The following is a 27007-nucleotide window of genomic DNA, read 5'->3' as shown; positions in this document are numbered from 1 at the left end:
CAAGTAAATGTGCAAGCAAGGTAGAGTTTCCGTTCCAATTAGGTTATGTCGACAATCGCTTATGTTGACGTTAGTCAGCCAGTTGGAGGGGCACCGATATAAATGGGTTTCACTATACACAGAATCAAAATAATCCAAAAGTCGTGGGGTGCTTGCTCACCTGTGACTACATTTGTGCATAATAAAGCTGCGTCATTTAATGCAATCGCTCATCTTCCAAGTAATGCAATGCTTGACAGTGGCCACCTCGCAAATAATTAGAAAGAGTCAAAATAAGACTGACAAAGAATGCAGAAAGTCAGGGAAATTAGAGTAATTCAGCAGTGAAGAAGTGATGGGACAAGCAAATGGGTCATATAGTACAAATGCTCAGTGTGAACGCAGGCCAGTGGGCCTTGGGAGAGGGAGGAGGAATGGTGCCAAAGTCTGCACAGCATGAATGGTGTAGTGTGAGCATGCCCTAAGAGCCCTTACCTTACCACCATCAAACACCCCCACAGACAACCTCCAAAGCGGAAAAGCCAAATAAAAGTGTACTCACATCAGGTTCGCCGCAGTCGCACTCCTCTCCATCCTCCACGAAGCCATTGCCGCACTTCTTCCCACCCACGAGGTCCTTCATGTTGGGCATGTTGTAGAGACACATGCCTCCCCCCTTCTGGAAGTAGCTGTCGAGGTCACGTTTGCTGCAGTGGCTGAACACCCTGGGAAATGGATGTCTGTGGCAGAAATGGCTACGTGAGCAGGAGGTGGTGTAGCTTTTGTCGTGGCCGCTACATGCACGACGGAATTCGGTGCTTTTAGGGGGCCTCACCCAGTGGCAGCCGCCATGACACAGCCGCCCTGGTCGGCGGTCGCCTCCACGCAGCAGCCGTCGTGGTCGTGACTCATCCCGAAGTTGTGTCCGATCTCATGGGCCATGGTGGCCGCCGCGCCGATGGAGACCTCTGAGTGGTCCTGGGGGCATCATAATGGTGTTTATTTTGGATCAAATCATAAGTAAAGTAATTTAAGAAGTGTGATGTACGCTGGTGTGCTACCATAATCATTTCTACATAATGAATGAAAGATTTTTGTGGTGCAACTCTTGTTGCTGTTTTTGTCCTTTTCTCATCAGCGCTCCAAATACCAACAAGTCAAAAGCCACGCTGTAGCATTGTACCTGTTAAAGTGAATGCAAATTACATTTTTACAAAGTGCACTTGTCTTTGTTATAGCAGAGAGCACTATCTTTCTGTGTTCCCTGTTTCCAAAATAACTGTCTAGTTACGCAGCATTAAAACATGCACACAATGACTTCCTGCTCAGTGCAAAGTAAGCTTCAAAATGCATGCCAGTATGCCAACATGCCACGAAAGGAAGTCAACTCTCCAGCGAAGGAAAATCCAGGGGCTGGTACCCATAGGCCCAGTGAAAAGGGGACAGACCCGTGGGCATACTCAATGCAAGGTAAGTTGAGGGCCCAGGAGGCGGGCTGCCAGTGGCACACACAGCGAATGGCGGCCTCAAAATCCTGGTTGGCTCGTTCCGTCTGGCCATAGGTCTGGGGGTGGTAGCTGGAGGACAATATGGGGGAAGCACCCAAAGCCTTAGAATGCCTTCCAGACAGCAGAAGAAAACTGCGGACCCCTGGGGAGTTCTCGGGAGGGAAGGAGTCCTTGACGGCCTCCGCAAAACAACTCTCAACATCCCACTGAAGGCCCCCAAGGATACGGGACTGGGGTAGGATGGTCTCCTGGTGTGCCACTTCAGAGGGTAGGGAGTGCAGTCTGGAGAGTGCATCAGGTTTGCAGTTCTAGGAGCCTGGGCGGAAGGTCAAGGTGAAGTTAAATCTGGTGAGGAAGCGCGCCCAGCGTGCCTGTCCGGGGTTTCAGCCTCTGTGCAGCGTGAAGGTCAGCCAGGGTCTTATGGTCCGTGTGTGCTCGATGAAGGGGACCTCCAAGCACTGTGCCTCCACTCCTCCACCGGCCATAGCCAATAATTCCCTGTTGCCAAAGTCATAATTTTGCTCTGCAAGAGTCAGGCAGCAGGAGAAGGCGGCACAGGAGTGCAGCTTGTGATCGGAGGTGGAGCGTTGGGAGAGGACAGGCCCCACGTCGGTGTCAGAAGCATTAACCTCAACAAAAAATTCAGAGGAGGGATTAGGGTGGATGGCACAGGAGCCATGGTGAATAAAGACTTCTCAAAGGCAGAATTATTATCTGGGGTCCGCAAAAAAGCTATCATAGTAGATGTGAGACTCGTCAAAGGTTCTGCAACCCGACTGAAATTCCGAATAAATGGACGGTAAAAATTGGCAAAGGCCAGGAACCTTCAAAGGTCCTTCCTCGACGTAGGAACGGGCCACTCGACCACAGCCTAAATCTTGGCAGGGTCGACTCAAAGTTGCCCTTTCTTCACAATGAACCTCAGAAAGGAAACGGAAGGTGAGTGACACGTGCATTTTTTCGCCCTGACAAAAAGCCTGTTAATGAGGAGTCTTTGAAGGACTAGCCGAACTTGTTGGATGTGCTCCTCCGGTGTGGCAGAAAAAATTAAGATCTCATCAAGATTAACAAAAAGGAAGCGACAGAGCATATCGCGCAGAAAGTCACTAATACATCCTTGAAAACAGCAGGAGCGTTGTTATGACCACGCAGGAGCAGATATTCGAAAATGACCGAGGAGTGTGTTGAAACCGTCTTCCACTCACCCCCCCCTCCTGGATGTGAACGAGGTGGTAAAAATTATGGAGATTTACAAGTAGTTTAGTGAAAATCTTGGAGTGGTGGAAGTTGAAAGCGGAATCTAATAAAGGAAGGGGGTACTTGTTCTTAATAGTGACATTATTAAGGGCACGACAATCAATGCAGTGGTGGACCGATTTATCTTTCTTTTCCACAAAAAAGAACCCTACTGCTAATGGAGAGGAGGAGGGGAAAATAAGCCTGGACGTGAGTGAGGAGGATATGGATTCCTCAAGTGCTTCCCTCTCTGGCTTAGACACGCTGTAAAGACGTGAGGAAGGTAGAGCAGCGCCAGGGAGGAGATAAATGCTCCCCGTCGCAGGGAGAGTGACAAGGAAGTGATGTAGCCCGATCCTTGCTGAATACCTCCTTGAGGTCATGGTAAACAGAGGTAAAGTAGGCGAGATCAATTTTAGTGCGAGTGGCCGTTGGGCGGGGACATGCCGGGCCGGTGGGGACGAGACAGCGTGTGTCGCAAAATACGCTCCAATTAATAATAGACGGCTTAGCCCAGTCAATGTGGGGGTTATGTCTGATCAGCCAAATAAGCTCTAACACCACGGGAACAGAGCGAAAGGGGATGACAAAAAACTTCATGCTCTCTAGGGGACTGCCGGACAAACGGAGCAAAAGGAGGTGGGTCTGGTGAGTGACACCCGTCAGGAGAACAAACTACTTTAGCTTTCGATAAGGACATAACAGGAATAGGCAAGCTTTTAACAAACATCAATAAAGCAGCCGTACAAGCCAGAGTAGATAAAGGCACTGATATCAATATCTCTATCTCAGGAAAGCGTACCTGGCAGCTGTAAACGGCTAGCCATTGGATCCAACGTGGCAGAGAACGAGGTCGGGGTCTCAACCGGCGAACAAGTGGCTCGGGGGGGGGCTGGCTGTCAGGGCGGACGGGACAGCGGGAGATGGTGTGGTTCGCTTGTCCGCAATAGAGGCACAGGTGGAGCCATCTGCAAGGATTCCTCTTGGCCGGCGTGAGAGCTGCATGGGTTCAACGGTGCCAACGGAGTCTCCATGAAGGTAGATGGCCGGCTGGGGAGGGAGCGATCATCGAGGCCACTCGAGGTGTAGGTGGGTGCGGTGCATCCACATAGCCAGCCCTGCTCACAGTTGTTAAGGCGCTTGACAATGCGCACTGCCAGGGCAATGAAATCATCCAGATTGCCCGGAGTCTCCAAGGAAATCATTTGGTCCTTAATTCACTTGGCGAGCACCAGGAAAAGTGTCAAGAAGGGCAGAGTGGTTCCAGTCACTCTCTGCTGAGAGTGCGTGGAACTCAAGGGATTGAGCCGCCAGGTGGGCTTCGCTCCATAGCCTTCGCGAATGCAGAGTAGAATGAGAAGATGGCCAATCGTCGGCTCCACTTGGCCGTAGCCCAGGCACCTGCCTTGCCTGTCAGGTGCGACGTCACAAAAGCCACCAGGGAGCGGCTGAGCAAAAAGTGGCCGCCTGGAGCTCAAATGCAGCTCACACTGAGCTAAAAAGGTGCACACATCTCCTGAGTCCCTGGAGAATCGCTTTGGCTTCGAGCGTTGGGGGCATAGGGAAGTTCAGCTGGCTTCTGCAGGCGGCAGAGGAGCAGGATCCGGAAAGACAGCTTCTGTGGAAGGTGGAACGAGAGCTGAGTGGACCTGAAGGGCCGACAGAATAGCGTTGAGCTGGGACTGGAGCGCTGTCATATGAGCATCTTGCCGTTCGGCCAAGTTCTACACACTGGCCCCAAGTGTGCCACAGTGTTCCTCCTGCTTGGCCTGGCGCAGTGCTTGGCCAGTGTCCTCCTGATTGGATCCGCGTCCGAGGGTTCCACCATCTTGGCCGGATTATTCGGCCATGGTGTGGTGCAAGTCTGGACCCCAGACGTAGCGAGTCGCAGGTGAGGTGAACCAAACAACAAAAAGCGATGGTGCAAATAAGGGTAGCACCATATAGCAAAAAACACTAAAGGCCAGGCTGAAGTTGGTGGCTACTAGAACGCACCTACAAAGTTGTACAAGGCTAAAGTTTGAGTTTGGGAGAGATGCAGCATATGTGTAGCACAGAACTAGGAAAAATAATCCAGCGTCTCTCAGCTGCCAGGAATCAGCATCATGTGCCCGCAATATCTCCGCCTCCGAGGGAATGTGGAATGTGACACATTGTCCTCATGTCTCAGGGAAAAGTAGCAAGTAAATGTATGAGAAAGGGTTCGTTACGGCGTTAATTTGGTTATGTCGACAACCGCTTATATCAAAGTCAGGAAGGGAATCAAAGAATGCATTTTTTTTTTTTGTCCTTTTCTAATCAGCTGTCCAAATACCAACAAGTCAAAAGCCACTCTGTAGCCTTGTACCTTTTAAAGTGGATGCAATCAATCCACTTTTTATTTAGTTTTAGTTAGTTGTTTTTTTTTTTTTTTTTTTTGACAAAGTGCATTCCTTTTTATTATACCTGCTGGTGTAAACATTTAACAGAGAGCTGAGTGCATTATTTTTCTGTGTTTCCTGTTAGAACTTTTAATGTACATGATTAGATTTAAATACGCCACAGGGGAAAGTGGCTTGAATAAATATAAAAGTCATCCACAGCGCTGTGTCACACCAACACAGTGACAATATTCCAATGAGAAGTCATTCTGTCATTCAAATTCTGCATAATGACAAAAACATTATTTTAGAGCATGAGTTGCTTTCTACACACTATTTGAATTTGTCATGCCACGTCTGCCTACAAGACAACAAGCAGCCTATTAGAAGCTAATGAAACTATTGATCTCTCCAGCTGGGTCCTTTTGTTTACACATGGTTATTACTTTCGACTGGAAGGAACGAATGCGACGTAATAAATTGCCAATTGGGGTCCGTTGCATGAAAGTAGGATTCACACATCCAGGATAAATGACTGAGCTGAGTTCAACCAATCCAAAACAAGAGCGTCTCGGCTTAATTGGTTGCCCAAAGACCAAGCCAGGATGAGCAGACACAGATTCATCAAGCCAGGTGAAGCCAATCCTAGGTCAGTGCTCGCACGCAACTTCCTTAATTAGACCCGGCTATCGATCACAGATTCACCATGGCAACGAGAGCGGCGTACTTTACCCGTTGGAAGTGGAAATAAAAAAAAATAAATAAAAAGACTTACTGCTCCACTGAAACCATCACAATTACAATCAAAATAGTTAATTGTTATGTTTTTTGCTTGTTTAACAAACCAGGAACAGCAGTGTACACCAATATCTATGAACTCTCTATTGCTTTATTAGTCACCCTAACTCGCTTGTGGTTTCAACAACAGCGTGTATACTTCTGGTTTCCCCTCGCGCACTGAGCCTTCTGGGTAATGTAGTACAAGAGACATTTAGCCACACAATGAACATCTTCAAAAATGTAGCCCTACTCTGATTATGAATGCACTGAAATTGCACGTGAAATCGACTGAAGATGTGAATGTAACTCCATCAGACTGTATAACTCTTATCGTGTCGATGTGTATTTGTATTTATTTGGGATGTGTATTTTATATATAATATGTGGGAGACTGTAAATGATCTAATAAATTAACTAATGAATGCAACATCATCTAAAATCATTTATCTACAATGATTGAAATAATGATCACAAATGTTTAAATACAGTGGGTGTACCGTAGTTGAATGTGATCATGTTTAGTGGGCAGTGGAATAACTATTGGTTTCCATTTATGGTGACTGCTGACTGAGATAAGAGATGAGATTAAGATCCTGGACTTTAGCTTTGTTTGGAGCAGGCTAGTGCCACAGAATAGATATCCATTGTAACTTATTTCATAACATATCCCACTTTTCACTATCCTACTTTTGTGCAGCCGGATCACAGATAAGTTGAACCAGGATAACCAAGATATCCCGGCTTAATACCGTATCCTAGTTTTGTGCAACGGGCCCCTAAAGCTACAAATGTGTGTTATGCTTCCTTTTCCTCACAGTAAACATCTTCATTCTATGTCAGAAATGTTTCATATTTGTAAAATAAATTATATTCACTCATCCCACATTATTGGTGCAGAGAGCCTATCCATATACTTCATTACCTCATACCGCTGTATGCAGGGTTCCTACGGATTTCTACTTATTCCAGACGCAGTGAGCATTTTTAAACATCATGCGTAAACATCAGTGACCCAAAATTAGCCAAGAATGAGTACTTTCATTTCAGAAGCATTTTGGGTATAGACCAGTATTATCTTTGTGTTTTAGGCAAAACAAAATATTCAGCTTTGACTTTGGACCAACATTTTCGCTTTTTTTCTGATATGTTGCGGACCAAACCACTAACTGTTTGCCTTGGGTTCATGTTGATTTGGTCCGTCTGGGGCTTGACCCATTACTCAATCAAAACAACAACAAGCAGATTCATTCTTTCATTCATTCATCGTCCATGCTGCTTATCCTCACTACGATTGCAGGGGTATGCTGGAGCCTATCCCTGCTGACTTCGGGCGAAAGGCGGTGTAGACTCTGGACTGGTCACCAGCCAATCACAGGTCACATATAGACAAACAACCATTCGCACTCACATTCATACCTATGGGCAATTTAGAGCCTCCAATTAAACTAACATGCATATTTTTGGAATGTGGGTGGAAACCCTCGCACACATGGGGAGAACATGCAAACTCCACGCAGAGATGCCCAAACAGAGACACAAACCCAGGTTTTCTGGATCTCCTGACTGTGTGGCCAACAAGTTAACCATTAGGCCACCGTGCCCAAGCTTCAAATTAATCGACTAAAAAAACAATTGTTCGTTGTAGCCCTAATATCATGTACATCAATTATGTATCAATCATTTGTTTTCATTGTTCTGATTTTGTCTGTACAATCGTTGATAATGTTTGCAAATTATGTTTTTGATCAGCATGTGACACAAAACCGCCAAGGCAACAAAATATAATGAAGGCACGCATTGTATCTTTGGGGTCCATCTTTGGAAAAATCAATGTGCTTGCTTTGTTTTGATGTCATGATGTTATTACAAACAATATTGGGGATATGCTGATTAACATGCACGAGAGAATATTCTTATTGCTTGTGGATGCAAACACATCCTGTATTGTCTGAAAGACAATACTGAACCTTATCAAACCGAATATTTTGTGCATGTAAACATAGCGAATGAAGCGTACAAAAACCATCCACTTTCGTCATGAGGCTATTTCATGTAAGTTTCTCTTTGGTTTTTTCCCCATTACGGTTTCAAGGTGTGCTGCTGAATGACTTAGACTAGCTGGCTGCACATTTGTTTTTTAAATATCCTTGGCAATATTCTTCTCAGACATTGATAGTTACACCAGCAGGTGTAACACTGAGAGTCTTTAGTGACCAAGATATGGGGGGGGAGTGAGGCCTCCTTAGGAGAGAATGTATCGATCAACCAAAAGTGGATGATTTCTAACAGTGAGTGAAAAGAACAGAACACAATGAGGACTAAAGTTATTCCCACATACCACGTTGATCCCTCCAGAGTTCTCCAGACTGCACATGCCCTCCAGCGGTGCCATGCCAATAGTTGTCCCCTTGAAAATTACACCGCTGTGACACACACATACATACACACAGAGAGAAAAATCACTTAACCTCAATCTGCTTCCTGTTGATTTAGCGACTCCACAGTGGATGCACATTGATTTCTGATGGCAAATGTCACATCACAAGGAGACTTCCATCCACCTTGTGCACTTGGCATACCTAACACAAGCGAGGCCTGGTCTCACAGTCTCATGTGTTTGTGTCTTCAGTCAGTGGACACGCTCGACCAGACCTGGGTAAACTATGGCCCATTAACCTTTTTAATGTGGCCCACTCATCTTTTCCAAATGATTTTATTAAAACCCTTTCACACTGACAGAATTTGAAATAAGTCTTGAACCATTTGAGAGGAACCATCAAGGCTCTGCGCTTTGCAGTGATATACATGGCATTACGACAATCCGTAGTAGCTCCAAGAAGCTCTAAGAAGACTTGCTGTGACAAAGAGGGACATAGTAGCAAGCTTATACGACAACGTTATGCAGAAAAGTGGGACATTTGGGTGTTTCTTAGCATTGGTTTTCGTGTTTTGCTGTGTTGTTTGTCACATTTTTGCTGTGTTTTTGTTTGGGAAAAAAAAAAAGTTTGTCATCAAACTTTTTGACCAGAGGATTGGTCAAAACCTGGTATAGGGCTTAAAGCAGGGGTCTCCAACTTTTATCACTATTAGAGCTACTTTGACAAAACAAAAGGAGAGGTGACCTATTTGTGTTTTATTTATGACTGATAACATTTAAATTGTACTTTACTGATGCAGATATCCACTCAAACAGTGTGGTCATTGTCTTTATGCTATTTTGTGGTAATTTGTCATAAAATACAGGCATAAAGTCCAAATTAAACTATTCTAAAAATACTCAGTTGAAGTTAGGGGTGTGACAAAATATTGATATATCAAACTATCTCAATAATAACCCTGCGATGGATTATTAATACCCTCTAGCCGCGTATCGTAAAAAAAAAAAAAAAAATTATTAAAATACAGCTGATATAAATGTCTTCCAATGTTCTACCTCAGTGAGTCACCATTTTATATTTCATCCAGGAGGAGCTCCTCATGAGAGTGGTAGAAAATTGGGAAGTCACAGAAGAAGAAGAAGAAAATACAAACAAATGCCGCATAATGGCAGACTTTTGTGGTGAAGTTGAAGGGAAATATGCGCTAGTCGATGACTAAAATACTCAAAAGCCCAGCCGGGAGAAGGCCCCGGGGCAAACCCAGGACACACTGGAGGAATTATGTCTCACAGCTGGCCTGGGAATGCCTTGGTGTTCTCCCGGTGAAACTGGAAGAGGTGGCTGGAGACCGGGAAGTCTGGACTTCCCTGCTGGGACTGCTGCTCCCACGACCCGGACCCGGATAAGCCTAAGAAAATGGATGGACGGATGTATGGAAGGATGCGCCAGCATAGCTGAAATCAAAATGTGAACTCACTTTGGCTTTTATAGAGTTTTTATATAGAGTAAGAGAAATGTTGATTTTTCTATTAAAATGCTAAATGTTGTGTTCAGCTCACATTTATTGTCCACAATGTCCTCATCCTGCTCAACCGTATCTGGATCATTGACTGCCTTTTTCCAGTGATTACATCACTACTACGACACTCCACTAAATATTTATTTTGTTACGCATCTACTTAATAAATTTAATTAACTCGAGAGACATGAGATGTTGTGCTTTCTGAATGAGTTTAAAATAGTGTGACTGTTTGTCAGACACCTAAAATAAAATCCTTTTTTACAGTTATGTTGCACTAAAACAGTCTCATTGTTTTTGCACCATTGCTTGTTGTATTCTGGTTCAAATATGCTGCAAAATATTCTCCCCTTTTCTATCCCACTTGTTCTTATTAGAGTCATGGGTAAGGTGGAGGTTGTAAATATAAACTATGAAATAATTTTGTTTTTGTTTCACCCTATCACCCTATCAAGATATTATCGTTATTGTGAGCCATGGATCGCGAACCGTATTGTATCGTGAGGTACCCTGAGGTTCCTAGCCCTAGTTAAAGCAAATATTCTTTGGCCATTGGTGAGTTGCTCAAAATCAGGAGGTGAGCTACTGGTAGCTCAAAAGCTACCTATTGGAGACCTCTGATTGAAATGGTTCGCCCACCCCTGCACTAAAAGGCTTCTCGTATTTTTTGTGCAAGGCAGTAGAAGTGGAACATCCAAGAAAGAAGAGGTAAGTTGTTGGGCACTCAACATAAAAAGTGTGCTTGACATCTGTCAGCCAAAAGAAATGTGTCATTTTATCACACAAAGCTTTTCACAGCAACTGAGAGACCTTTTTTTTTTTTTTTGCTTTTTAAGCACCACAGTTGATGACTCAAAATTCTCAAAAGTATGACTATTTCCACCTACTTCATCGCACAGACGTCTGCATAAGCGTGTAAAATGTGTCAGTTTTTAAGCTCCAACGTCCATCTGTGAGTGTTGTTTATCCTCACGTTAGCAACTGGGCGTTGTCGTGCTTCTTGCGGGACTTCAGCTTCTGTCGCCACTGCAGGAAGGACCAGAGGGTGGCGTTGGGCTCTTCGCTGACAATGCATTGGTCCCGATCGGTCCAAACCTCCAGACCAATCAGAGGAACACGGATGTTCAGGGCCCTGTAGAACTGAAAAGACCATGCAAAGAAAGAAGTCAAGTCTAGCCACAAATAAGACGTGCAGCTCACTTGGCTTACCTTGTCCACATAATTGGCAATCTCCATGATCCTCGCCTTGATTTTCTCATAGTCTTTATTCTGCCGTTTAAACTGTAGTAAAGGAGAGACGGCCAAGCATCAGTGGCAATAATGAGGGGAGAAAAAAAAAAAAGTCTTCCTGCTGAGACAGTGTAAGCTAATAAGTCCCACTTTACCGCTTTTGAGTCTGTCCATCATCATAATTGTACACATTATACTGGGATATGACTGCACTTAGAAGGAAAATGTCCTAATGAAACCTGAGTAATATTTATGAAGACAGAGCATCCCATCACTGAGGCATATTGTCTATCCTCTTCTTCATTAAGTGGACACCTCAGTGTGAAAGAAAGAAGACTTGGATGTGAGTAAGGCGTACCAGCGTGTTGTCAGCCACGATGTAGAGCTCCATGTACTTGGTGGTGCCCCACGTGTTCCTTTTCACCTGTCATCAGGGACAAAGGAAGCACAGTTCAGTCAACAGGACTGACACATTAAGAGTTTGACACACTAGGTGTGAAATAAAACCGTCTTCTTTGATTTTAAGAGCTCTCACAAAAAAAAAAAAACAACCAAAAAACATCTGTTTTGGTAAGAAGGACATAGGTGCTGGCGTCGTTACCATGGCAACCACAGATGCCACTACTGTACACTGCAAAAGGCTACGATGGACCAGCCAGTCTCTTGCTGTGTTTTAATGCGAGCAGACACACCGTAGTCTTCCTTAGCCAATCACTACACATATCGCTGAAAACAAATTAAAGCTTGCCACTAAACAAATCTTGAAAAAACCCGCTAGGGATGGCCCAATCCAATATTGGTAATATTGGTATCGGTCCACATACAGGTGTCCTACTGATTAGATATTTAAAAATTCCGTATTTTTCCAGACTTTCTCCAGACTCACTAAATATATTTGTATCATTAGCGCTGCAACTATTAATTAATTGATTACTTAATTATCCAATAAACTGACAACTATTTTGGTATTTCATTACCTGTTTTTGTATTTAAAAATGTAAATATCATCCGATTTCGGTAAATGTTAGTTTTCCTCTGTCAACTTCTGTTACTTTTGAGCAAGCCATGGTACTCAGCAAGTAAACAAACTATTTAATTGGCTCATTTTGAGTGATGTCACCATGTTTGCTGTCACGTAACCGTAATAACTGAAGTAATTACGCCAGCAAACTGCCTGATCAGTCCGCTAGAATGATTATATGTTATTATATTTCCCATTCACTTTAATAGGTTGCGGGTCTGTAAAGGGCCATCACTGGGTCCGTATCTGGACTGAGGTCTGCCTTGGTCCGATTACCGATTACTCGAATTAAAACAAAAAATAATGATTAGTTGCAGTCTTAGTATCATGTACGGTAAATAAATTATGGAATGAATGGCTTGTTTTCATTATTCTGTATATGTATGCCATTATTCCACTATATAATTTCCAGAAGATTACAGCTAGGTAATGGAGCTCATACAAAGGGTTGGAGTAGGTTAACAGCAGAGGGTTGTCAATCTTCCCAAATGTTTTCCGGGATGCCTAGCCCACAAAGTCTCACACACAAACATCTTAGCTGCCCCAGCAAGCGCATTAGAAAAACAGATCCACCAGATCCCCCCCCCCCCCCCCCCCCCCCCCCTTTCTATGCTGGCATAGGAACCGTGCGTGTACAGGATCAGATAGGAGGAAAGAAATATAACCCCTCCGATCCGATCCAAAGGGCAAAACTATCGCGTAACTTTAACGTTGCACAACACGGCGTAAATAGACACTCTGCAGCTGCAATGCACTGTTGTGCAGTAGCTAGCAAACACAGTTGCGAGTGTGTGAGTCAGTGAGGCTTACGCCGTTTTCATCTCAGTTGTGTGGAGCTATTTTAAAGAAAAGAAAAGTCTAGTGCAATTTGTGTGACGTGAGTATCTCAATGGGAGACAGCAGCATGGGATATTTCAACAACAACAATTTGATAAAACATTTGCAAAAGTACCATGGAGTATGCAGAGTTTTTACAGTCCGCTAGTCCTATGAAGAAAGCTGAGAAGAAAGCTGAGGCGCGACAACACATCATTCAATCCACTGCTGTATTGGAAGATCCACCAACCTTGACTGTCACCCTAAAGTAAATTTCTGTGCACCTTCAAAAACTGTGGAGAGCGAAAGGTCCTTCAGCACAACCTTTGTTACAATCCATAAAAGGAGTTATCAATTGCATTTCAAAAGAACATATTTTTCACAATATGAATAAAACTGCATAAAAAACTGGCCTTCATGGTTGTCACTCACAGCTGTTGGTATTCATGTACATGACCATGTACACACACACACACACACGCACACACACAAGCAGTCTAAGAGAGGCGATCAACAATATGTAGTCATATTCTTGTTACAATATGAACATTCAAAGATAGCTAAAGTTAGTAGCTAAACTCTGACAAATTGCTATCATTAGCTGACAACACATTAAACTAGTGCGCATGCGTGTATTACGTTGGCGTACTCAAAGCAGGAAGAGGCGGATATAATGCTGGCAGTATGTTCGAATGTTGGCACCCGCTAGGCAGCTGGCGGAAGTCGGTGCATACATTGTCCCTTCAAAAGACAGTATCTCACAAAAGTGAGTACGCTCCTTAACCATTTTTATTACAGTACATCTTTTCAAGTGAGAATACTAGAAATTAAGCGTGGATATACTGTACTTTGGAGTAGTCTGTGTACGGCTGGTAGAGAAAGCGCCATTCGTTTTGTAATGCTCATTCAGAGTATTTGCATAGTTTAGTTGTCTTCAGCATAAATGATTTTTAACTGTGAAAGTTTTCCTTTTATTTTTATCTCATGCAAACACACAGAGGGAAAATCACGATTTATTGCAACTTTCATTTCCTCCCACAATTTAATTGCAACAAACATAACTTCCATCATAATTTATTGGAAAAATCAGGCATCTTAAAAAAAAAGCCTGAAAGATCCTGAGTGGAATGGTAAATTGCGTTCATTGTTTAAAAAAATGTGCTCTTATGCAAATAAAAGAATGTTTTTGTTAGAAACCCTGTGCTTTTTGGGCTAAGGTTACAAAGAACGCATAAAACAAATGTGTAAAATCACAAGCTGATGCAATGCTAGTAAAGAAAATAAGCCTCAAAACATTGCAACTTTTGCTGCAACTTTGTGAAAAAGCTGCTGTGAAATCAGGCATGTTAGGCCACAACAATCACAAAAAAAAAAATCCTGGAGTAACTGCTTCAGGGGAGCAGAATATTTGTTCCACAATTTGAAACATGGTGTTTTTTTTAGGCCTATATAGAGTAAACTACATGCATACCAATCTATTACTATAACAAGAGGCGAAAAGAAGGTTTGTATCGGCTTGGTAGTTATCGGGTGACACACAACACTGTAGTATCGGTAACGATGTAAGACCTGAAAAAGTGGTATCAGGTTATCCCTACTTTAAAGCCCGTTTTACGACTCCAGACTCCCTCTAGAAGTAGGCTTCCTAAGGTTTAAGTACAGCTATTAGATCGAGGCCTTGCTGTGATTAAACCTCATTGATTAACATGTAGACAAACTGCTGGCTCGGCTATGTGGCACCACCATAGTGCACTGGAGTCTGTATTGTTGAAGCAAACAAAAGCCTCTGGACCCAGCGTGGGTTCGCCTTGCGCTGGCATTCTGCACAGCCGGGATGGATGAATGGGCGCCAGCCCAGGGAAATGGGAGCGCTAAGGGGCGTGATGCAGGAATGAGAAAGATAAAGAAATGGAGGAATAGGAGAATGATGGTGGCCTAGTGAAGCGCTGGGAGGGCTTTTGCTAATGTTGTGAGGTCCTTAAAGAGATTGATGTGGAGAATTAATGATGGAAAAAAAAGACAGAGCCGTCAAGACAAATAACTCTACCAGCTAGGAGAGCAGTGAAGTAAACTACATTCATGTCATCTTTACTAAAGCGAGCATCAACCTGAAGCACCGAGTCAAACTTGGAATTCAACAATCAATTACACACAAATAACAATTCGCAACCATCAATTGATCAACTAATAAATACAGCATTTGCACTCACCCTTGAATGATGTGCTCTGAGGAGGTTGGTTATGTGAGAGGACAGTGTAGACACTGTGATGTGATGGCCTTGACCACACGTTCCACCGTGAAATTCCAGTTGGTCCGCCGTCAGCAATGAATGGTGGTGGGGAGGACCCACGCTGGCCATTGGCTCCAGGTAGAAAGTTTTGTTAGAATTCAAAGATATCAGGCCCCTGCATCAAAGTTGGGGGGGAGGCAAATGACTCTCGCAGAATAAACACAGTGCACTGAGGGAAAAATAACATTCACCCCCAAAACCTTACATCACAGTTGTTAAATGTCTGGCCCCCACACCTTATTTTCTACCTACGGTTGGATATGGTTTAGGTATTACCCGATACTGGTGCCAAATTGGTACTTTTAAAATGGTGCCTGTGCTTAAACGTTGCCCAAACTGGTGCTTAAAAAAAGGAAAACAAAACACTTGTTTGATGGAATTTTGTGATATGCAAGTTGAAGAGAATAGTAATTTAAATCAGGGTTTCCGCTACATGTAATGGATCGTGGCACAATGCCCCAGTAAAATAAAAGCCGCCACACCTTGGAAATGAGGTTTTTTTTTTGTTGTTTTTTTAAATGTGAAAACAATGTTAAGTAATACATTGTACAAACGGACATATATGCTATATCAGGGGTGCCGGTTACGGCGATCACAACGGTAGTGTGGGTCGCGTACCAGCCGCATCATAACAGTTTGTAGATGTCATATGCCATCAGTCACCTAACATTAAGCCTCCTTCTGATTTGCTCTTTTGCCTCGGCAGCAAAAAAAAAGTGGAGAACAGATTTTTTTTTGCAGTCACACAAGGATAATTTCATCTTTATTATTCATATTTATTACTCCAATTACGGACAAACTAAGTCAGCGGCAAGATGCCTATATTTATAACAAAAGTTATGTGTTCACTTGTAGTGGCTAGTTATGTAGAAAAAATAAGTCGTTTCATGGCTGACCTTCGCGTCATGAACTCAAATATAGAAATCTGTTTTCTCCAAGTTTGTTTGTTTAACTACTATTTCACAATGAGTTGCAAAATGTGCCCATTGCTGACTTGACGTATTGTCTTTTGCATAATCCTGATTTCTCGTATACAGCGTCTGTAATGCCATCCATCCATTCTTTTTCTATGCCGCTTATCCTCACTTGGGTCGCGGGTATGCTGGAGATTATCCCAGTTGACTTCGGGCGAGAGGCGGGGTACACCCCACACTGGTAGCCAGCCAATCGAAGGGCACAACCATTCACACTCATTCATACCTATGGACAATTTAGAGTCGTCAATTAAACTAACATGCCTGTTTTTAAATTGTGGGAGGAAAAACTTTTCACTACACTTTATTTTTTAAAATGTGCACTTGAATCACCTGTCTGCCCTGTTGGCAGTTGACAGAAGAAAAGGCAGAGAGAAAGGTTTTTAAAGTTAAATAATGCATTTCTTGTTGAAGCCTTTAAAAACGACCCTAATGTTGACATTTTTACTAACAGTAAAAAAAAAAAAAAAAACCACCGGCACGACAGTGGCGCCAGTCCACCTCACATGTAGCCCACCACCACAGCTTCAGAAAAACAGAGGGGAATAAATAGGAAATAAAATTCACTATATTTAAATTTAATATTTTCGTAGTTAGTGAATAGAAAACCTGTTTATGACCTTCTAAATCATTTATTATTTAAGTATGTATCTATTAGAACCACCTCGACATGAACACCCCTATAGTCACCTTTACACTCATATTAGATAATATAGTACACATAATAAGAGTAAATAAGCCATTTAAGACAAATAGCACTCGTCCTCGTGTGTCTTACAATAACTGTGTTACCCAGGGGAGCGGCGAGACAGGCGTACAAGGAGTGGTGTCGGAGGTTCGGAGTAGAGATTTAGCTTGGCATGGGTTACAGCTGCAACAGTAGCCCGTATTTTTATTAGGGATTATTGTGCCAGCCAATTCAAACCTGCAATAAAAGCCCTTTGTTCCAGCAATCAAGTCGTGTGTGTGTGTGTCTCTCACTGAACATTAGAGTCACATTACTGACACCTAGAGACCAGTGTATAATACTACATATGATTCACAGCGTCTTTGAATATGTATTCTGAATGCCTGCAGTATATATTTTTATTTTAGTTAATTTAGCCCTATGCTTTAAAATGCTTAATTTAGGCAAAAATATGTACAATTTACTTCAATATGCATGTTTTTTGACAAATAATAGGAGGTATTCAACCACAAAACGGCATGATTTATTAATGAATATATTTTTGAAAAAATGTTAAATGAGAAATTGAAGCAGTGACGAGGTGAGGAGTATTTGTATATGAAGTGCATGCACCCTATCCTTCTCCAGGAAAAGCCCTGTTACTTTGTTGTCTGATCACTTTCTGTGGAGCTTGGCTATACAGTACTGTATGTATAATCCTCCATCTTGGCGGTCAACTTCATTCATTCGTTCAGCAGAGCATAAAATATGTTGCATTTGACTTATTTATAAATCTAGCTCTAGCAAGCACTGCTGTTTGTGTATTTCAATAAAGTTAAAAAAAATAAGCTGGTACTGGCTTTTCCTCTCTGCAGAAGCACAGCAGCTACAAGTACATTCCAGCTCATGGATGCCTCAGACGGAGTACCTCAGCGCCTCAGCGTATGACATGTCTATGTATTCAATTTTTTTACATTGAAAATATGATGTCACACTTCAGTATGCACACATTTATACCTTAAAACCCATCTCTGCCAGTTACGTTTTAGAACTTCTTCCCAGGATGCATTAAGAGGATCAAAATGACTCCGGAATAAAATGAAAAAAGGAAATCCTAGTCCTCCCTCCTAAATGCAGTCCAAATCCATGCTGCTTGATGCAGAAAATAAAGCTAATAATAAACTTATCTTAAGGAAAAAAATACACGAGTGTGACTATTACAGCTATTATCTAGCCAATTTCCATGCAAATTATTCCGGACATGAATCATATGGGAGCTCATTTCTTTTTCTTGTTGAAATATTAACAGAGGTCAAAGAGAGCGTGCGTAGCCTGTAAGCTGTGGTGTTATGTCATGTTAGTAAAATGCACATACCTGACTCCTGAGCAGGTGCTGAGGGCCACCCAGGAATGTGGATGTCCTTTCACGTGGCCGTGATAGAAGCAATGATTCTGGAAGACAAACCAGAGTGTTTTAAAATGACTCCTATTGTGAGTGCAGGCTGATACAAGCCATTTAAGTCATTCAATCACAGCCATTTTTCAAAAGACAACCCCTTCAGTACCGGCCATTTTAGTCTATTTTGAATATTGTGTTCTATGGCTATATACTGTAAACATGGAACCTACCAATAGAAACATTATACTCCTGTATTTCATCAGAAATAAAAAAAAAAAAAAATTGTGGTATTAATAAAGATATGGATGGACTACTCCCAGCATTGCTCGTTTATTCAGCCATGTTAGATCACACACACCAAAAACCAACTCTCGCGATACTTAGTTTACACAATAGTACGGTATCATGTAAGGCACATTCATTTGACAAAATGAGAGTGTTACACAAACTAGTCAATTTGCTGCATCAACAATAAGTTCCATCCTGGCAAAGAAATGATAAATCAAGGAAGCTAATGTTGAAAGATGACCAACGATCAAATTCCTCACCGTCTTTCCAACAAGTCTTCAATAAAAGGTAAAAGTGATGTTAAGTCTTCATTTAGCAGTTTCATTCATTTAGTTTTCTGCATGTAAAACTACAATTATTCTCTCGAAAATGTATTTTCTGTTAATATTTTTGGGTGTCTGGAACGGATTCATTGGATTTACATTATTTCCTATTTGACCAAATTCTGTTTTGATGTTGAAGTGAAACGCGAACAAGCTGCCCTGACTCTTTGTGAACTTTTGGTGATATGAAAAGCAGCTGCGAAGCTCTTATCAGCAGCTGATGTTAAAAGAGACTTTATCGCCACTAGCTTTAAATTATGCAAGCAGGTTGATTTTTTTTTTTAACCATCCCAAATTGTCAGTTCATCAGAGCGTGAAATGAGCTCTTTCATTCCAGCTCAGTTATAGCGAACATACAAATTAATTGTCAGCGAGAAAGAACAGCTTCTACCCCGCCCTGCCAACCCTGCAAACATCCAGCAATTAGTCTGCTGCCAGAATGTGATGTGAATGCTGCGGTTGTGATGTGCTCACACACAGCTTGCAGCGGGCACGTGCAGGTGTCGTCTCGCATATGTCATCTTCTTAAACACAAAGACGCATAATTGCAATTGCAAAGTGCTTTGCAAAGCATATTATTAAACGGGCTAACAAAAAAAAAAAAAAAAAAAACTTCAGGAGTAAAATTACAAAACATTTTCTAAAAAGGAGGCCGTAAAATTAGACATTTCATTTATGTTTTGATATATTTACAAAACAAATGAAAACTGCATGGATAAAACGGATAAGTGGATTTTTTTTTTTTAAATACACTAAGTCCCCAACTTACGAACACAATTGATTCCAGACGACCGTTCGCAAGTCGATTTGTTCTTAAGTCGGAGAAAAGGTAATATTACCAATTATATAGGTACTACATGTATGTGTGTGTATACATATACACATATACCTGTATGCATATTGTATGTATGTAAATATGAGTTTGGATGTAGTAGTAATATTAAACGAGGATAATTAATGAAAAAAAAACAATAACAATAAAAATGATATAATAATACATAATGATAAATGTTATTTACCTTTGAAGAGGAGTGGTCGAGCATACGTCGTTGTGGTGGAGGAGGAGGAGTTATTGAAAAAAGGACAAATCATTGTCGTCGTCGTTAGACTCTTCTAAAAGAGGTAGTGTTCTGTGGGTGGTGTAGAATTAAGCAGGCCTATTAACTCTTCATAAACTTTAATCACACGCTCTGTCCGGGTTGTATCATACAACCCTTAGCCTTCTTCTCTCCTCTTCCTCGTCTTTCTCTCCTGTTGATCCCATTAGCAGTGTCACAGTGCCCTCTACTGATCAAGCATGTAGCAGTATAAATACTGATGGAGCGACTACAAGGCAAAATAAAATAAAATATAGACCAGTCGGCTTGTGTTCGTATCCGCAAATGTTCAAAAGTCGGATGTTCGTAAGTTGGGGACCTAGTGTACCAATATTAATTTAAAAAAGCGACTGCTTCACTACTAGGGGTGTAACAATACATGTACGCGTAATCACATTTTTCGATACCCAGTTCCCACACAGCACACATTAAGTGATTGGAAGTGTAACACTTTCTCACGCGTTTAGTCCATAAAACAAATACAGTTCAGCGCAGCCTTTGGAGTCATGGCTAGCGATAGTGCCAAGGAGAAACCAGTGCTTGAAAACCCTCTTCAGTGAGTAAAATCGTCTGTTTGGGAACATTTTGGCCTTTCTAGTGAAACACGGACGAGGGAGTCCGAAAATCTGGTGTGACTACCATTTTCCTTAAATACCGTATACTCTGACCCAGAGCATCCCAAACGCTCAGTGACTGGCATGTCCGGTGCGTATGCTGGCCATGCAAGAATTGGGATGTTTTCAGCTTACAGGAATTGTTGATCCTTGCAACATGGGACCGTACATTATCATGCTGCAACATAAGGTGATGGTCGTGGATGAACGGCACAACAATGGGTCTCAGCATCTCAAAAACCATCGACAAAATGCACCTGTGTTGTGGATTGCGTGGCCCATGGTGACGGTGCGGTTATGGTACAGGCAGGTGTATGTTATGGACAACAAGGTTCCCAGTTCCTGCAAGGCCAGCACACTCACCGGGCATGTCACCCATTGAGCATGTCTGGGACGCTCTGGATCAGCGTATTGCTCATGACCTTTTAATGACTATTTTGTCAAGACAAATAAATAACTAAACAAATACACATGGCACTTTTTCTATAATTTGTATTACATATTGTAGTATTTGTCTTATTTTGCACAAAAATTGTTGATTTGTGAAATGTATCCAGTGGCATCGCAGTAAAAGAAGCATAATGTACTCATTCATTCCACGAGTTGTGACCTGACATTAGCTTGAGGGAGCTGCCGCTCATGTCGGTCTCTGTTGATCATGGTATCAGTAATGAAGTGCTGGACAATAAAGATATCAGTAAGAAAGCCAATATCAAGCATCTCAAGATTAAATATTTCTCAATTGAATTGTAACTTGCTGTCCACCACCCGCCATCTGGCACAATCACAAAAGTAGCAATGTGGGGCGGCACAGTCCATCCCGAGAGGGGGCTGGCTGCAGTTTTACCTCAGGTACACTGCATTATAGAATTACCTCCATCTATAATTCCTTTTGGAAGACATACCTCACAAGTGGCAATCTAATAACCGTCTCAGCCAAATCAGTTTAGCGGAGCGCAAGTCAAAGGGAGAAAAAAAGGAGAATATGAATTCTTCTGCAATGTAAGTGAAAAATCATCTTTGTATGCACAGGATAATGCAGGAAGCAACACTGACAATCCTTTTAACTTCATCTGTTACTCCTCACGTTGCCGTTTGACTGCACGACTCTCTGTGTGTGTTTTTGCCATTTCCACGCGCATCCACACGCCCCCACTCGCGGCTCGATCATGATTGGATCTCATGTCGCCGTTCTTTATGCTAATGAACCCAGCAAGAGGGAGCCATGTTGTGCCTGAGCCAAGAAATTATCAAAGAATGAATTTTAAAAGTGCACAGAATGGCCTATGTGACGTTTATTGCACTTTCTGCAATATTTACAGTCAAATGCCAAATGTTTTCACATGGATTGGCAAGCCGATTGATTTGGGTAGGTACAGTGGGGAAAATACTGTATGTATGTGATCCTCTGCTGATTTCGGAAGTTTACACCCCTTAACAGCCCAGCCCATTTAGGTTTATTGCAACAGAGGGAGACAGAATTTTGTCAGTCGCTCTCACTGTGGAGATTTCACCTTGTGGTATAAGGATGATTGTGAGAAAGGTGGCAGACCAGCCCAGAATTACCAAGGAGGAGCTGGTTAATTATTTCAAAGGAGTTGGGACCACAGTCACCAAGAAAAGCATTAGTAACACACATTGCTGTCATGGCTTGAGATCTAGCAGTGCCCAGAAAGTCCCTTTGCTTAAAAAAAAAAGACGCGTACGGGCACGTCTGAAGTTTGACAATCAACACCTGAATGACTCAGACAAGGCTTGGGAGAATGTGATGTGGTCAGATGAGACCAAAATTGAGCTTTTTGGCATCAACTTCACTCAACATGTTTGGAGGCAGATAAATGCTGAATATGAGACCAACAAACACCATCCCTACTGTCAAACATGGAAGAATCTTTGGAGCCGTTTCTCTGACCAAAATCCCACCTGAGATGTGTGCAACCCTGGTGACCAAGAAATGTCTGACCTCTGTGCTTGCCAACAAGGGTTTGTCCACCGAGTACACGACGATCAAATACTTTTTTCCCCTCAAGCAAATACAAATAAATGTATAACCTTTATTTCTGTAATGTTTTTTTACTTTCTGTCTCTCTGTTACAATAAATGTACCATAAAACTTTTTAAAAACTTCATACTGCATCTTTGTAAGGGGATAAACATATAATACTTATTTTCCCCACGGTATAATGTTCTAGCATTCTCCTAATGCAAGTAAAAAAGACAGCATTGTGTTTTGCATGTTACTTACGGTGTAGTTGTGATTAGTCACAGTCACTGGCTGTCCATCGTCTGTGTAGTAGGTCTCTGTGAAGTCTGCACCCAAAAGCTCACTGGATAAAAAAAAAGAAAAAAAGAAAAAAAGAAGAAGATGCGAGCGATTATGATTTAATTTGGATGGAGACAACACAAGCGCTGCCGCAAGCAGAGCTAAATGTCAACGCACAGGCCTCACTTTGTCTGTGGGGAAATCCATTTCAACTTTACACTCGAGAAGCATCACCAACAATACGCAGCGTCACAAAATGATTTCAAGATAAAGACGCGTTGTAAACACAGCAGAATGCACACAGTGTTGTTAGGATGCTGCCTGGACATATGCATGTATCACATGTTCGTGACTACCAGGAAATAATTAAAACACTCTATTGTATGTGAGGACGCCCGCCGGGTTAAACAGGAATACCACCAGGCCAGTTCATTCTTCATAATGATGCATGGTCACATGCTGAATTTTAAATGGAGCAAGGCACACATTACTGGCAATAGGAAGTGAACAGTTAGCTTCTCACTCGGACTCTGCGAGCAGTCATTAAGGAGAAAACACATCCATCTATCACCATCAAATGTTGTGTGCATTAGCTCTCGCCAATTCTAATCGCTACAGATTACACCTAGCTGGCTTTAATTAAAGTCAGCAATAAGGAAGAGTGCTGTAACACTCTTATCGAGGGGCAAGGGTAAGGAAAGCCAAAAAAAAGAGGTGTAATTAAAGCTGTATTGTTTTTCCGGCCAAAAGCAACAGAGAGAGGTACTTTCTTCCTTGTTGTTGTTATGCACATAAAAACAAAAATGTAATCACAATGTTCACAGACAGAAAGTGAATGGCTTGGCTGCAGTTTAATGTAATTATGTAGAATTCCCAGCCTTCTCAGAGAATTCTGGAAAAACAGAACGAGCATTTGTGCTTCAACAACTGACCGCAATTAAACACAGCAAACAATGAGACACACCAGTGGTGCCACAAAAGGTCAGTTTCCATACAATAGAGCACTTGTATGCTTGGTGCTACCTATAATTAAACTGGAAAAAAGCAGTCAGCACAAAGGATTGTAGATGACAAATGTATTTTAGTATGTTGCAGCAGTGACCTGCTGTCAGGGGATGCATGGAAAGTACAAAAATCATAATAACAAAAACCAAATAAATGTGTTCACCAGTCTGTGCATATTGTGGGACATTGTGCAAGACAAATTCGCAGAATTTTCGCATTTCCTGTTCATTTCCTGTTCACCTCACTTCACCCGCACACACTGTGTTAATGCATGCAATTGGCACGTCTGCTGCTGTCTCTGTGTGTCACCAATTTAATGTTTGCAGGAGCGTCTATTATACACCGTAGATTGCCACAGTCTGGTTAAAGGAATGTTTGTGACAATTCCCACTAATATGCGATCGAATTCCAACATAAAAAAACTTCATGAGCTCCATCAAATGAAGGCTGCCATTTTCAGACCTGCCAAACAAATTTTATGTGTACCCTCCCTTGCAATCGCCCTTCCAGTGTGCAAGACAACCACCAGGATAAAAGTAAGGAGAGTTTTCTGTCTTTTTTTATTAGTTTCATTTAATTATTGCATTTAATCTTTTTATTACTGCATTTTACAGGTATACTGTATGTCCTTCATGTGTTCTGTGTAGAGTGTGAGTGACTTAGGTGTTAATTTAGCTATAACTTAGGTATACGTAACTTACATAAGAATCGGAATCGGCAGCATAAAACCCTGATCGGAGCATCCCTAGTTATAAGGAGTAAATTGTCTGATGTGGACGGCTCACAGTAAGGTATGGATCACAAAGCAAATTTTCATTGAGTGCGTCAATGCCCCTGCTCATCCTCCAGAAACATTTGGATTTAGATTTTTTATTTGATTTTTTGAATTTACATTTCTTTTTTTCCCAAAATTGCTTTGGTTTTTGTACATTTCGGTCAGACTCTTTGGAACGAATTACAGTCGTCCCTCGCAATATCGCGGTTTGATTATCGCTATGATGTGTCTTCTCAGAAATTCATGAATTAATTAATGATTGCCTTTTCGCGGTAGACTATGGTATATTATTAGTCAAACCATATTGAAATACAAGTGATGTGTAGTATTCTGGTCCCTCGATGGGACTAATGACATACAGTTCCACAGTGTTTACATGCGGTCTTCAGCCGCTGTGGAACATATACAGTACACAACAATGGACGCACAGTGATACGAAGGGAGAGAAAGTAAGGCCAAGCGATTTTGAGGTCCGGTTTTTTCGAGGAGGCATTTTTGTGATGCCAATATTCTTTGAATGCATACTGTTTTGAGAAGCCAAACTCTCCACTTAATTGGCCCCACCAACTAACAAACTCGTCACTGAAATCCAACCAGAACTCGGCTCACGGGACGAAGTGGGGGGTAAGTCACTGTTGATGTACGACACTGCTGATGAGGATGTCATACAACTTCACGTCAAAAAATTCGAACTATCCTTTTAAGAAAAGTGAAGATTTGTTTGCATTCAACGCACACTTTGAGAGTTGCAATGAGTGTTTTCGTTCAGTCAGTGAGGGTTTATCACTTGGTCTTTGAAGAACAGAGAAGGTGTGTATCTCGTTAGATATTCTGGCCATAAGGATGAGGGTGAAGCCAAATGAAAGACGCCCTGCAGGAGTGCACATTGCTCATGGCCTGTCTCACTGTCTTAGACCCTGAAGGTCATACTGTGAGCAATGAGTCCAGCTTGTCTTTAGAGAGACAATGAACGAGATCTCTCATGGTGGTACATGAAGCCAGCTACTTCCTGAACTGGACAGGAAGCGTGAATACACAAGCCCACAACAGCCACTGCGGTCTGTCTTCATCTGCCATGCACGACTTCCTTTCCTCTTTATTCCATTTCCTGTGAGCCTTTCTAAACCACTGCAGACTATTCATTTACTGCTCCTCAATCCCTCTCCCGCCCGCCTGTACACCCCTAAACCCACATCCTGAAAGATTTATTTCTTTTCATAGCGCTGTTGACTCCGAGCTGCCAGTCATCATCGCAGTTGTCAACCAGAGCATGAAGACACTCCGATAAGGTGAACAAAGCTCTCATTTGATTTCCATCTCAGCCGAGTTCAAACAATGGTTACAAAAAAACATGTCGTAATAAGACAGACTGACGCCTCTCCAGAGGTTAACCAGACTCTCGCACGAGTCCAAACTTCCACCTTGACATGCCGGGTGCCAAAACATGAAGCTGAAGTCAGCACATTATCTAGGACACGCCTCATCAGTGATGTTTTGTACAATAGGATTCAATCTGCCTGCTGGCATTCACTTCCTCACTCACAGAACATCCTCTTGTTGAAAGAGCTCAGATCAAATATTGGCCAGGAGACAAAAAACGTCTGATTATTACCTCCACTAAGAAAACTTTGATTGTTGCTGAGCCTAAACCCTTTTGGATGAGGCAAAAAGTTATACTGAAAATACTGAAAAGATATCAACTTGGTCTGCCATTCTTTTCTTTGGAGGATGCAAAAAGTTGTAGATAATACTGAACGATACAACTTGTTCTGCCATTCTTTTCAATGGCATAGTGTAACGGATGCCAGCCTGTGAGGCTGCGCCAGTGTACGTTGGTAAACCTCACTCCCTCTGACTTGAGAGCTGCGCTGAACACACGGTCGACAGTCCGGGCTTTTGGCCGTGTGGTCAGCGCTCTCATCTCCCATTGCGAAGGTCCTGTATTCGAGCCCCGGTGCGGGCAGTGTGAAGCAGGGCGGGTTACAATAGAACAAAGCAACCAGAAGTCTATCAGACTGTGAGCTATGGCATCGCTACTACGAATGATAATACACTATTATGGAAGTTGCAGTGCGTGAGTCAGAATTGGAACCGCACATTAGGAGCTTTGCGCACACTATAAACACGACAATCTTACCTGCACTTAGTGTTCCCAGCATCACTTGTTTGCCCAGGTGGGTGGCTGCTTTTTTCCATCAGAGTTCAACAGCTGCCACCATGTTAATGTCCAAGCACAAGCTGTAGTAATTTTAAACTTGATTAAACTTATTTAAGATTTCTCAGATCAAAGACTGCATAGGACGTCTATCAAAACATGTGATAGAAACGTCTTCTGCTTCCTGGTAGCGCCCTCTAAGCATCATGAGAACTGTAGGTCTGTAGGTCTACATATTTTATGGGTTATTGTTCATTCTCCCGATAATAAGAAACAAAGTGAAAGTCAACACAAGTTGTGTTGCGTATCTGGTCACTGGTCAAGCGCCA

The 27007-nt window shown here is 42.3% G+C and overlaps 1 protein-coding gene across 1 annotated transcript in view; it reads right to left on the bottom strand.

Moving 5' to 3' along the window:
• adam19a (ADAM metallopeptidase domain 19a) overlaps positions 1 to 27007 on the bottom strand; it is an 84692-nt gene that overhangs the window by 15730 nt on the left and 41955 nt on the right. Inside the window, exons 4-12 of the mRNA XM_054753935.1 lie at positions 22726 to 22807; positions 18135 to 18211; positions 15038 to 15233; positions 11349 to 11414; positions 10970 to 11041; positions 10734 to 10900; positions 8202 to 8286; positions 815 to 957; positions 542 to 719 (exon numbers count right to left, since the gene is read on the bottom strand). Coding sequence (XP_054609910.1) covers positions 542 to 719; positions 815 to 957; positions 8202 to 8286; positions 10734 to 10900; positions 10970 to 11041; positions 11349 to 11414; positions 15038 to 15233; positions 18135 to 18211; positions 22726 to 22807 — 1066 coding nt within the window. The remainder of the gene's footprint in view (positions 1 to 541; positions 720 to 814; positions 958 to 8201; positions 8287 to 10733; positions 10901 to 10969; positions 11042 to 11348; positions 11415 to 15037; positions 15234 to 18134; positions 18212 to 22725; positions 22808 to 27007) is intronic.

The sequence above is a fragment of the Dunckerocampus dactyliophorus genome, chromosome 15, assembly GCF_027744805.1.
Source record: "Dunckerocampus dactyliophorus isolate RoL2022-P2 chromosome 15, RoL_Ddac_1.1, whole genome shotgun sequence".
In the NCBI taxonomy this organism is placed as follows: domain Eukaryota; kingdom Metazoa; phylum Chordata; class Actinopteri; order Syngnathiformes; family Syngnathidae; genus Dunckerocampus; species Dunckerocampus dactyliophorus.
The sequence above is the reverse complement of the archived record's forward strand: the minus strand, read 5'-3'. Positions and strand labels throughout refer to the sequence as shown.